Source organism: Misgurnus anguillicaudatus, chromosome 4 (assembly GCF_027580225.2).
Source record: "Misgurnus anguillicaudatus chromosome 4, ASM2758022v2, whole genome shotgun sequence".
In the NCBI taxonomy this organism is placed as follows: domain Eukaryota; kingdom Metazoa; phylum Chordata; class Actinopteri; order Cypriniformes; family Cobitidae; genus Misgurnus; species Misgurnus anguillicaudatus.
The window spans coordinates 28,468,018-28,481,742 of record NC_073340.2 but is presented as its reverse complement, the minus strand read 5'-3'; the positions used below and the strand labels follow the sequence as shown (position 1 = coordinate 28,481,742).

Genomic DNA, 13,725 nt, shown 5'->3' with positions numbered 1-13,725 from the left:
AGACATTCAGATGATAGAGTCAGAATTTGGCGTAAACAGAATGAGAACATGAATCCATCATGCCTTGTTACCACTGTTATCACCAGATCTCAACCCAATAGAGCATCTTTGGGATGTGGTGGAACGAGAGCTTCGTGCCTTGGATGTGCATCCCACAAATCACCATCAACTGCAAGATGCTATCCTATCAATATGGGCCAACATTTCGAAAGAATGCATTCAGCACCTTGTTGAATCAATGCCACATAGAATTAAGGCAGTTCTGAAGGCGAAAGGGGGTCAAACACAGTATTAGTATGGTGTTACTAATAATCCTTTAGGTGAGTGTATATTTCAAGTGTCATATACATAATACAAAAAAGCGTACTGTATGACAGTATGTTGCAGGTTTTACCACAAAAGAATGCCAACCCCTAACTCTAGCCTATTTTTATGAATTGTTAACATGTGTAATTGCATTTTTAGTCCTTTAAAATCTAAAATGAACTATAATTTGTCTAAAGACCATTCAATTACAATAGTAAACATAAAGAGAGACATTGAAATAAAATAACAGATTGAGCACAATGTAACCAATCAACAACAAGCAACGAGTGAACTCGCAGAGTATTTGTTCTGTTCAAAGATACAATTTGAAATATGCTCAGTCATCCACCCATTCACACTTCAACCATAGTTATTCTCTTTTGCAATCCCCCTCCCAACCACAGGGGGCACCGCATCTACAGTCTATAACTCACCAAGATCCTTAGAGCCGTGACTTTCGCTGGCCAGCTCTCCCATCCGCACCAGTGCGTCGAAGTAGCCTTTTGCTGCAAATGTCACACCTGGAAACATGGAAGCATGTGGGACATAAGAATCGGGAGTGTTCTACTGTTAGTCTTTCACACCCGAAGCTTCCCTTAACCCACAGGTGCCGCGTCTATGGAAAGAGGAGTGGTGGATGGGAAAGTTTTATAATCTATGTTCTATGATGGCTCTGCCTTGGGGGCGGGGTGAGGGTGGAGCTTGTGATTGGTGAGCAATGAGTAGCAAAGGTACTGTTTCTATAAAAAACAACTTCGCATTCATATCAGATCACAGCACATTACTGAGACTCAATCACTCATATAGGTCTCAATATAGGGGTAGTACTGCCTCTTCTGCAACCCCATAGGCCTGGCTCAGATTCAGGCTCTCTGTAAACCAGAGGATCACTGCAGTTTAACAAAGCGGGAGCACGCCAAGAAGCACAAAGTGTTCTGGTACAAAGTAAAATTTGGCATCAAGAAGGTACGAGCAAGTGGTAAGTGTATGCGTAGCAGTACAAGTAGTATATAGGTTATGTCCAAAATTTATTTTGGGAAATTTTGTTTCTGAACAAACTACTTTATCTAAATATCAAATATGATGTCAATAGCATGCTCTGATGCTGAATGGGTATTGTCTATCACAAATGGATTTACTGCACTTAATCCCAGTTCAGTGCATAGGGAGCGTATGGGCGAAGGTGATAAGTTTATACTAACTACACCAATGTCGGTCCAGTCATAAATGAATGTATAGACTTATTTGATACTGTCCGTGCAAATCCCTGGCTTAAGACAAGGTGCGTCCTGGTTGTGGCGGATTAGAGGGGGAAATCTGGGGGCTTTGGTGCTCCAGCGGTTGGGGGAGATAGGCCGAACACTGGTGGGTAAAGGAATGAGGGAGAGTGCAAAAGAAAAGAGGATTACAGAGGTCTGAAATATAGGGCTGGCAGATGGGACAGAGAAGTCTCTCCAACACGCTTTGAGGAAATGCAAGATACATTGATCCAGATTTGAACCTTCATACCAGCTCAAACTAAAAGAACCATCTTTTAGATTTCGAGTTCTTATGTATAGATAATATCCAATAAATTATTCCCTCTTTCATTTCTAAACCATTTTTCCAATCCTTCCAATCTCCATAAGGCAATTTCCAACACCTCTCAGAGACAAAAGAAAGATTCCTCAGGGTTAACAGCTACTTGAAGGGCACCTATTATGCCTATTTTTAAGTTTCAGGTGTGCCCAGAATGTGTATGTGAAGTTTCAGCTCAAAATACCCCAAAGATCTTTATTAAAGCATGTCCAAAATGCCCTTATTTAACTGTGCTGTTTTCGTGTGTGTACCTTTAAATGCAAATGAGGTACTGCTCCTCACTCCCTTACGAAAAGAGACAGTGAGCGCATTCAGTTAAAACAGATCTGATTCCTGTGAATACCGTCTGAGACAATAATATCTCACTATTGAAATATGGCGGACAGCGTACAACTAACTAAGGGTGGGAACTATGGTAATACAGGACTGTCGATCAGTGGCTGTGGGCGGGGCTTTATCAGTGTGACGTCACATTGATCAGAGAATCAAAGCAGCATGTCTTTTGACTGTACGTTTACACCACCGCCGACGAGAGCGCTCTGGCTGCCCTGCTAACAATGTTTTTGGAGAGATTTATTGGCAATCAAATTCTTGGTCTTGTAAACTTTATTTAACTCTTTCCCCGCCAGCATTTTTTGAAAAACGTTGCCAGCAAGCGCCAGCATTTTTTATGATTTTTACAAAAGTTTAATGTCTTCCAGAAAATGATGTTCTTTAAATATATAAACATACAATATATCAAATGAAAGAACACCTTACTTTCAAACAAAACAAACTGTTTCATCCTACCTTTATGTGTTCTCTTTTATCACCTCTCAAATATGGGTAGGTTTTTTCAAAAATACCAAGTTTTGAGCAAAACGCTGAGATAAAGAGTTTGAACTGTTTGCCCTAAGGGGATACATTCGTGTTTTATAAGTTGGGTAAGAGAGCCACCTGATGGATAATAGCTGATATACGAATTGCTGGAAAAACTCGTCATTGGCAGGGAAGCGTTTTCTCTTAAATGACGCGTTAACTTGTCAATGGCGGGGAAAGAGTTAAAGAGGCCACAAAGCGAACAAGCATGTTGATCTCGTGCAAAGTAATATGGAAAGAACATAACAATTATAGTTACGTTTGCTAATGAAATAAACCAATTAAAAGTGTGGTGTGGCTTTTGTGTTCATAATATCAACATGCCGTTTATAGGAGATGTTTCTACTCCATTTTTCTTGGAAATTAATGTAGTTGGATGCAAAGTTTACAGGACCACATTTCTAGAATCCTTCGGAGGATTCAAGATTCCCAATGGTTGCCGCCGAACCATGTCATAGCTCAAGTTGACCTGACTTCAAATTTCTTCGATGCCCACACCGTCCAAGACGCACCGATTTGCTGCTGGCTAAAGCTAGTTGCTGTCTTACATTGAAAATTAATGATTTCGGCCACTTCAGTGGTGGTGTGAACATACAGACTACTTTGGTGTAATGGGGATTAAAAAAAGGAGTGGGTGGATTTTTTTCATTGTACGGTTGGGTGGTTGTGTTTACACGTTGCCAACACACATTTATGTCCAAACACCTTGTGCACAAAAGTGGATTTCGCATAATAGGTGCCCTTTGAATCATGAGCTCTTCTCACTTTCATTTTTTAAGAAATTAAACATTTATCTAAAGGAATAACAGTTATATTTATGCATTTGGCAGACACTTTTATCCAAAGCGACTTAAGACTGTATTACAAGGTACACAAGGATCAAACCTACAACCCTAACGCAATGTTCTACCTTGATACAGGAACACTATAAAAGCCTGCCAACAGACCTCAATCTCATTCTCATTATTTGTAGTAAAATTATATATTATCACATTGCAAACCCTTCAAAACAACCCAAAGTTTGCAAATGCCCAAGTGGCCGCCATCTGCACCAGTCATCAGTGGGTACGGGTTTCCGCTCTGCTGACTGCACGAACTGGCATTTTTACAACTCCAGCAAATCCCCATGGATTCTGTGTACCACCTAAGCTTCAGCCAGGGCAGTTTCGCAAGGGTGGAGTGCAAATCTCACTCCGTTTGGCTCATTTTTATTAGTATCAATCAGACTTCAGCACTCTCGCACACATACACACATTCCTGCGTTCAAACCTCCAGAGCTTAGGCTTTTGCTTGTGTTTTCTGCCTCATAAAATATATGATCTAGAATGATGAGTGGAACGCTTCTCTGCAGTACTTGGCACAGTAATCAAACTCTATAGGGATGCTGCACTTGTCAGGATGTTCTACTCTGTCCGTGGTGCTCGACTACACACAGAAAAACAGAAACGCCTTTAAAATCAACAATGTTTTGACATTGTGTACAAGATAATAATTGTGTGAAAATAATTCCTACTAACCTATTGGTTGACAATTGTATTATCTGGTTAAAAACGTTAACACTCATTACATTCGGAAGCCCTGTTTGGACAGTAATTGTTTTACATGGAGATGTTCGATAAGTTTGCATGTGCTAGTCTAATCTTGTAAAGCTCTATGCTTTTCTCCAGCACCCAAGGGAAAACTGTCATCTGGGTTTATATAGAAAAATGGGCCCAACAGTATTTGGGAAAATCTTTATTGACTTCTGCCAGGTCTTATAGTGAACATCTCGGAATTTAGCACAAGGGGTCCTTGTTTCTGAAAACTGAAAGCTGAATTTAACTATGGTCACAAAACATTAAACATTTAGGTACGTTTACATGCAACCAAATAATCCGTTTGTAATCGTATTGATGGCTCAGTCGGATTGAAAAGCCGTCATGTAAACACCTTAATCATTACGATTGAGGTCGATTGAGGTCGATTGGATGCAAATTTCATTCGTGTTAAAGGCGGGGTGCATGATCTCTGAAAGCTAATGTTGACATTTGAAATCACCTAAACAAACACGCCCCTACCCCAATAGAATCTGGACCTTCTTTTGATAGACCCGCCCCACACATACGCAACCCAGGCAACGATGTCAGTTATTAGACACGCCCCTTACTCCTGATTGGCTTCAAGTGTGTTTTGGTACTCGGCCCGACTCCCTTTCCAAAGTGTTTTTTCAAAAATAATGCACTCCGCGGCCGCCTTTAAAGGGGTGGTGTAGAAGTCCAAAGGTGTAGTCATCAGAAGAAAAGAACGCATGTAAAAGCGTGAATCGTAGTATTTTCACAATTGTATGCAAAGAAAAATTGTGCTTAAGTTCACGACTATATCGGAAAACTTCTGAAGAACAATTTTCAGATTTGGGGTTTTAAACAGAGTTATTTTTTCCTGCCGGTTAAAGATGAAAGTATTTTGTTTATTGGTTATTGGTATTTATAAAACGGTTAGTTCCAATCCTTGATTCTGATTGGTCAATAGGTGTGCTTTATTCAAGATAAAACACTGCTATGACCGCTTCACCCAACGGTTCTATTTAATATCACTGCGCCCTTAGCAAAACATAAACATATAATGAGACAAAGTCTGAGAACAGTTTGTTGTTTTTATTTGAGCTTTCATGTTGTTGTTCGCAGTCAGGGACTATTTTGTCTAGCGGAAGGAATGCTTTTATTGATTTAACTTCATGAAAGTTGCACTAATATTTTTTTTACTTTAATATTGTGTGGTAACCGTTTTATAAAAGCAATAAGGTACTTGAGGCAAGTGCTGTATCGTGAATAAGTAACGGCTGAAGGGGTTGCGCCCTTCAGCCGTTACTTATCCACGATACAGCACAGCCTCTCGTACCTTATTGCTTACTTAGGATGTCATAGTCATTGCAATGCTTTTAGGCTAGTTTTGAATATCCATTGGGTTGGTTTTGATACGCAAATCTGGCAACCCTGGCTGTGTGTTACGCAGACGTTTGGTTTAATTCTACAGAATGCTAATGTAAACATAAATTTTAATCAGAGACAGAGATGTAGGGACATATGTAAACTGTACTGTGGTAACCTGCAATTAGATTAAATTTAGTAGGACTGACAAAATTTTGTGCATGTAAACATAGACATTGACGTGTGCATTTAAATATAGGTGTGCATACAAAATTATTCTGTCCAGCATTTTTATGTAGTAAATCCTACCCAGTCTCACAAAGTTTCGTGATATAGTCACGTATTTTTTTGATTCTTTTTTCGTGCAATTATCACGAAATTTTGTGTTTTTCGTGATCGTATAACGAATTCCTGTTTTCATGTGATTATCACATATTGGTTACTCAACTGTTTTTTCCTATTTTTAAACCATTGTCGCTTCGGTTTAAGGTTAGATTTGGTGCTTGCATTAGAATGTCACTTTATATATTGATTTTTACTTTTTTTTCTGATTTTTTTTTTATATGTCGCCTGACGTTAGGGTTAGAGTTGGGTTTGGTCAGGGATGTCATTTTATGTAAATCTAACCCTAAACTGAAGCGACAATGGTAAGAAAATAGGACAAAACAGTCGAGTAACCAATATAATCACACGAAAACAGGAATTCGTTATACGATCACGAAAAAACACAAAATTTCGTGATAATAGCACGAAAAAGAATCAAAAAAATATGTGACTATATAACGAAATTTCATGAGACTGGGCTGAGTAAATCATAGCATCAAGTAGTTTTTTTATTATTGTCCAGTTTTTATGTAAAAAAAAAATGTTTTGTACAGAACAGATTAAGCATTTAAAAGAATGGTGACAATTGTATTTAACTGTAATGTGTATGTGTTGTTGTCTATATTAACAAAATCAATTACCTCACCCCCTTCTCCCCGGCTTCAATTATTTCAAGTAAGTTTTATCACAAAGACACCATGCAAATTTTCTTTTTCAGATGTAACCTAAAATAACAATTACTGTACATACAGAGTGTACATTAAAACGTTTTTTACTAGTAGTATAAAATGGAGAATGCAAGTAAGTTTTTAGAATAAAGCTTAAAATGCAAAAATGTAAAGATGTATGCATGCACTCTAAAAAATGTTGGGTTATTTTCAACCCACTATTGGGTCAAAAAGGGACAACCCAACCAGTTGCCAGATTGTTGGGTACAATATAAACATTTTCTAGGTTAATTTAACCCAACGACTCTGCTTGTCCGTTTCTGACCCAATGCTTTGTCGAAAATAACCCAGCATTTTTTGATACAGCCCATATTCATACCCTACGCAGTGATGTAAAGTGCTTGTCCTGAATACACATCTTATCTGGTCTCCTTTCTCTCCCTCTATGGGACTGTCTTCTCCCAGAGCTCCCTCTGGCCTATTTACGCCTGTACTCCTTTCTATTTCGCTCTCAGTTCCTTCTGGTGCATACTTTTGGTTCAATCTTTGTCCTTGCCCAGTTCGGCCAACATCTCAAAATGCATGCAGCTCCGCACACACAACAGAAACACGTCATTGGGCATCACTGTATCTCACTCTGCAGATGCAACATGCATGAGGGATGTCAGGGGATTCAGGGTGTGGATGGAGTTTTGACATGTAACATTATGACATCATCACTACAGGAGGAACAGGAAGTCTTCCGTTCCACAAACAAAAACATTGATTCTTAACGAACATTCGACAAACATTTAAACAACAATTTATTTTAGGAATTGTTTTTAAATGAACAATAACAGATCTCACTGTTCTGACGGACTATGCAATCCTCTTTAAGAAACCAAGGAGCGCCGCTCCACATAGGCATGAATATTTTCACTCGTAAATTAGTTTAACATGCCAACCAATGAAACGATAGCATAGAGAGCCGCCTCACTGCCACTAGAGTCCTAATGAAGAACCCACTTTTGTACTCACTCGACAGAGCCTTCTCGTAGGTCTTTCCCATGGCAACAAAGTTCCTCAAGCAAGGGTTGAACTGCTCCATGATGGACTGCAACAGAAATAGCACAAGTTTAGTAAGCACAACACAGCACCCTCACATAGCCGCTTTATTCATCACTTCAACTTATTAGAACATCAATGGCCACAGGAAGAAGAGATGAACTCAGACAGCTAGTGACAGACCAACATGTATTAACTTGCGCCTGACTGGATAATATATATTTAGTATTTCTATGAAGTGCTCATTTAATAATAAAGTAGTGTACACTGTCAGACAAAAATGGTCAAAAATAGCTCTCACTGTGGTAGGACCATTTAAAAAGTACATATTTGTACTTAAAGAGTACCTCAAAGTTACATACTGGTATCAAAGAGTGCATATTGGTCCAGCAAATGTACATATTGGTACAAAATGTATACATGTTATAGGGACCTAAATGGTACATTTTAGGACCTTCTTAAAGTGTACCTATTATGCAAAATGCACTTTTAAGGTTTTTGGACATAAATCTGTGTTAGTAGTGTGTGAACACAACCACCCTACAATGAAAAAAATCTATTCACCCCTTCTTTTTAAACCCTATTAAACCAAAGCAGTCTCATTAGACATGCTGTTTTAATTCTCTTAGCAATGTGATGTCACACTGCTAAAGCCCCACCCACGGCTGCTGACTGACAGTCTTGTATTACCATAGTTTCTGGCTTCGGTGACATTGTGTGCTAGTTGTTCTTCTGCTTTAATGCGAAATCAGATCTATTTTAACCTAAGCATCTCTTTTGGTAAGATTTTGGTTTATTTGCATTTAAAGCTACACACACAAAACGTTTTTGCTTCCACCCAAATAGCGGCATTTTGGACATGCTACATGATCTGTGGGGTATTTTGAGCTGAGACTTTACAGACACACTCTGGACACAACTAAGACTTATATTACATATTGTAAAAAATGGGCATAATATGTGCCCTTGAAAGAAAAAAATATGCTCACAATTGTAGGATACCTCCTTTATACCAGTAGAATACTAATGTTTAGCCCCAAACAATATATCATATATATATATATATATATATATATATATATATATATATATATATATATATATATATATATACTAACTATATAAGATGCAATTAATGTGCAGATATAAAGAAAGATAGAGAGAAAGAGAACCAGAGCACCCCCCCCATTCAGAAAACTCTAATTTGTGGGATTTGGAAGGCAATGTGCCAGCTGGGATTTGCCGACCTATTGTTGCTGGTGGGCACAGACTGTGGGAGTATTATGGTGATCTATCTCCAGTCTGACTCATCTAATTCAACATTAAGATTTGCCCTTTCTTCTAAAAAACTCCTCACCTATTCTCAACAGAACTTCGATGTTCCATTAGGACTCAAATCTCTCTCTCTCTCTCTCTGAACTTGATGAGTTTGTTCTGAGAATGATTCAAATTCAAAAACCCTTTTCCCCAGTCACAGTGTTCCCCTTAACTTTTTACATGCTTCACAACAACTTGGAAAATAATACAGCTTGGCATAAAAATGGGACAGAGGATGGGTACCTAAGGGTTTGGGGAGAGTAAATCAGGATACGGTGTTGGAACACTACAAAGAACGGAGAATGCATGAATAGAGCTACTATCAACAAAGCACCGTGCAATACAAATACCCCGGCAGCTATGGTGACGGAATGAAGTTGTAAAAATGTGAATACTAAAGATTCCACTTTAGGCTTTACAGAACTGGAGTAAAGTTGTTGACATACTCAATGAAGACCATTAGTAACTTGTCAGTCCCTCGCCTGTGTTAGTTACAATGAAAGTAGTGCATGTGTGTTTGAATTTTACATCCTTTGCTGCACCAGATGAAATTTGGCAATAACTTTTTTGCTAATTTATAATAAAATAATTATAAGAAAAATTTTATTGTATATTATCATATTTCGATAAATATATAAAGAGGTCAGATGCAAAAACCCTCTAAGTGCACCTGACATGTTTTCTTGTAAATTAGCATTTTTTTAAATCAGGCTCTTATGTTTAGGTTCAGTAACTTCACTATAATGGCAAAAAGTTATTAGTCAATAATGAAATGCCTTATTTTCACAGATGTCACTTTAATCATTTCATTGATATTTAACAAAATTTGTCTTTCACTGCAAAACACTCTAAGTGCATACAGTCTCTAGTCACTCTCCACTGTCCTATTTGGATAAAGGTAAAAGGCTTAAAAATCTACCAATATCCTGATATATTCTGTAAACCTTCTTTAAAGGTAGGATATCTGATTTGATCCAAAAACATTTTTAGTTATGCTGGTTAAAAGTCTCCTCACATCCTGATAGCAATCACTATGTTAAGTTGTTTAAATGTATTTGTAGAAATTTATGTCATCTGTGAAAGGCATAGGACCAAAAAATGTTCAACAAATCATTGAACTCGGACTGAACGGACGTTGCCATTTTTGTCCCTCATCCGGGTAATTTGTATGCCACCGCGCAGCTTGTTCGCGCAGACACCATACGTCATCGGTTCATGTGTGCTCACCTCCCATTTGTAAACAGAGGGAGAATGGCAAATTTTCCTGAATTGACAACCTGCACAAAACGAAAGACATCTTTTAAAACAACAACAGCAAAAACTTTCTGGAACAGCAAAGAGCAAAAACCCAAATTAACATCGGTAACTTTACTGCTTTACCACAAGATGCAAACAGCTGCAGGAGGCAAAGGGTCTGAAAGGGTCGTCGCACTGTTTATTTTGGTAAGGTAGGTACGCGATATGTTTGTATTGAGATGGATTCAGATATTCTACTTTGATGAAACATACGATATAGTTACTACGTCTACACAACTGAAAGTGTGCCTTAACGAATTCCATGGTGAACCAGTTGTTCATGTTGGTTATTTTGTTAATGTTATTCACTTTGTACTGCAAAGTTTTCTCACTGGTGAATGAGACATGAGATGTGGACATCTGTGTTTTGAGGAGGCGTGACTTTGGATAACAATTTGAATTGAGGGTGGGATCGTGATTTCATTGTTAGTCGGCTACCGTTAGTATTTTTCAAAATTAGCAACACATTCTCACTTCCCAAGGCGTCAAAATCTGAAGCATGTTCAAACGCCTTCAGCGTCAGTATTAAGACGCGAAGGGTGCCCCTATGCGTCACTATATCGACGAAATGGGAACTCCGTTGCTCTCATGCTAATCCGTCAGCGTCGGATTTAGACGAAAGGGAATCCCGGAAGGTGATGCCGTCACATTATGCGACAATCGGCAGGATCATTCCGCTTCTGGACGGTAACTACTCAATTTTTTTCCTATTTTTAAACCATTGTCCTGCCGATCGTCGCATAATGTGACGGCATCACCTTCCGGGATTCCCTTTCGTCTATATCCGACGCTGAGGGATTAGCATGAAAGCAACGGAGTTCCTATTTCGTCGATATAGTGACGCATAGGGGCACCCTTCACGTCTTCAGACTGACGCTGAAGGCGTTTGAACATGCTTCAGATTTTGACGCCTTGGGGAGTTAGAATGGGTTGAAATTAGATACCCTGCCTTTAACCAGGTAAACAACTCTTCTTCTGTGCACTTAATGGACTGAAAAATCTGGATTCTGTCAACAAAACGGTACTTCTGAATTGCCTGATGTTGGGATTAAGCAGATTTGAAGCAAATTCTGATGAACGTACAATACCTGCAGAGAGCATTCGGTCAATATCATCATCTCACTTTTGATGGAAGTGGTGTTTAGCGGATTTTGCATCTGAGCTCTTCGTATATTGTATTGGACATTAATGCCCAAGCTACATACAGTATATCAGCACTGGTGTATCGTTCGTTACTATTTCAGCATCTAAGCTCACAACCATTTCTTATGTAATTCATCATCTGCTGTGTATAATCATAGGACTGAATCTGTCCAGCTGTGCTGATCTTCCTCAAAAAATCTCTACCAAGAAACAGACAACACAGAACCAACAAATAATACACAGAGGAGAACAGCAGGAATTTTCTCATCAGATAAAGACATTACACAGTCATAGTGCAACATTACTGTGAGGTGACAGCACATACCTGCATGCATGAGGTTAAATGCCTGACATTCATACAACAGTTACCAGATTGCACTTTCTTTGCATGTCAAGTTTTGGTAAAGAGTAATTCCAAAAATTAATACAGGTTAGTCTTTATTTACAGAACTTTCCAAAAAAAATTGCTTTTAAATCTCTTTCAGGTACTCTGATGTCATATGTTGATCGTTCTTATGTTTATACACATAAGAAACCAACACTATACATACACTCTAAAAAAACAAAAGGTGCTATATAGAACCAAAACTGTTGATTTGAATCGTAACCATAGAAGAACCGTTTTTAGTGCCATATAGCACTGGTGAAGCACCGGTGAAGCACCCGTGCAGACCCACTCAGGGGCCACACAGAACCACTATAGCACCACATTTGGTTCCACATAGCACCACATGGCTCCACACAGGTGCCTCACCGGTGCTATATGGCACTAAAAACGGTTCTTCTATGATTACGAGCAAAGAACCACTTTTGGTGCTATATAGCACCGTTTGTTTTTAGAGTGTTGTCAAACTGATGTCTATCCAGCATCTAATCATTTCAAGCCCTTAAAACACTCCATTGGGAAACCTCTCTTTCCTTAACTATTCCCAAAGCAATCAATTCATGATTGAGAGCAACCAAACTCCGATTAGATGTCATTTTCTTCTCGGCATGGCTCTGTCAGACACTAATCACAGATTACCATGTAATGTTTAGCACTTCATTACAGTCATGTTCATTAAGAAATGATGAATAGCCTTAATAAACAAGCAAGATTTAATATTGATGCATATTCCATCAGCAGGAGCACTGGCGGAGAAACAGTCATGGGAAATTGTAATTTCCCCATTCGATCACATCGATCTCAAGCAGAGATTACAGTGGCAGGTGTGGAACAAGATATAAATGAGGTTAGCTAGCACTTTTAGTAAAAAAAAGTACAGGACTTTTACAATTACTAACAGATGGGGATGGAGTTTAATGAGAAGCTGTTGAGAATATGAAGGCTCTGGTTCAGACTCTATGGATATTTTTTGCAAGCACGTTGTAAAATAAAGGGAACATTTATTGTTTGTTGACCTAACAGGGTTATAAATATGGGTCATTTACCGCAAACACACATCCTTATAGATCAGCACTTATAAACCTAAAGTATATAACCTGTGATGCGAAACTAATGCAGTTGAGGTCTCACAGTATCCGACAGCTTGGAAAAGATTGATGGTTGTAATCAACTCACGCGTGTGTGCGTATCAGTCCAATGTCAAGCTATGCTTCAATGTCACCTGGGTACATAAAAGTGTCTGTTTTCATCCTTATGTCTTCAACAAACACAATAAAATAGTGTTGAAAGCTGCCGTGTGACCACTGATGTGAATTACAGCAAGAACTTCATGTTGTTTACTGTTATGTAATACTCTTGAGCACTGGAGCTCCAGGAAAATTGAGTTGGGTAAGGGATAATGATGGGTATAAATCAGTGTGTCTGAGTAGGTTTTTTAACCTTAAAGGAATATTCCATTTTCTTAAAAGAAAAATCCAGATAATTTACTCTCTTTCTTTGTTCAGTCCAGAAGAAATTATGTTTTTTGAAGAAAACATTGCAGAATTTTTCTAATTTTAATGGACTTTAATAGAGCCCAACATTCAATACTCAACTCAACACTTTTCAAAGGACTATAAACAATCCCAAACGAGGCATGGGGGTCTTGTCTAGCGAGACGATTGTCATTTTTGACAGGGAAAATAAAAAATGTATACTTTTAAAGCACAACTTTTCGTCAAGGTCCGGTCCAGCGCGACCTAACGTAAATGCGTAGTGACGTATGGAGGTCACGTGTTACATATATAAAACGCACATTTGCGGACTATTGTAAACAATAAACTGCCACAAAGACATTAATTAGTATCAGTTGATATACAACAACGTAGGAACAGTCCTCTTTCAAGACGCTTGTAAACAC

At 38.5% G+C, this 13,725-nt stretch overlaps 1 protein-coding gene across 11 annotated transcripts in view; it reads right to left on the bottom strand.

The window, feature by feature from the left end:
- Positions 1-13,725, bottom strand: part of baiap2b (BAR/IMD domain containing adaptor protein 2b) — an 89,374-nt gene that overhangs the window by 61,292 nt on the left and 14,357 nt on the right. For 6 of the 11 annotated variants that reach the window (XM_055175177.2, XM_055175179.2, XM_055175175.2 and 3 more), the window contains exons 2-3: positions 7,658-7,733; positions 741-827 (exon numbers count right to left, since the gene is read on the bottom strand). In XM_055175177.2, the coding sequence (XP_055031152.2) occupies positions 741-827; positions 7,658-7,733 (163 nt within the window). Of the gene's footprint in view, positions 1-740; positions 828-7,645; positions 7,734-13,725 lie in introns of all 11 variants that reach the window. The other 5 variants (XM_055175184.2, XM_055175183.2, XM_055175176.2 and 2 more) reach the window with 3 other exon arrangements.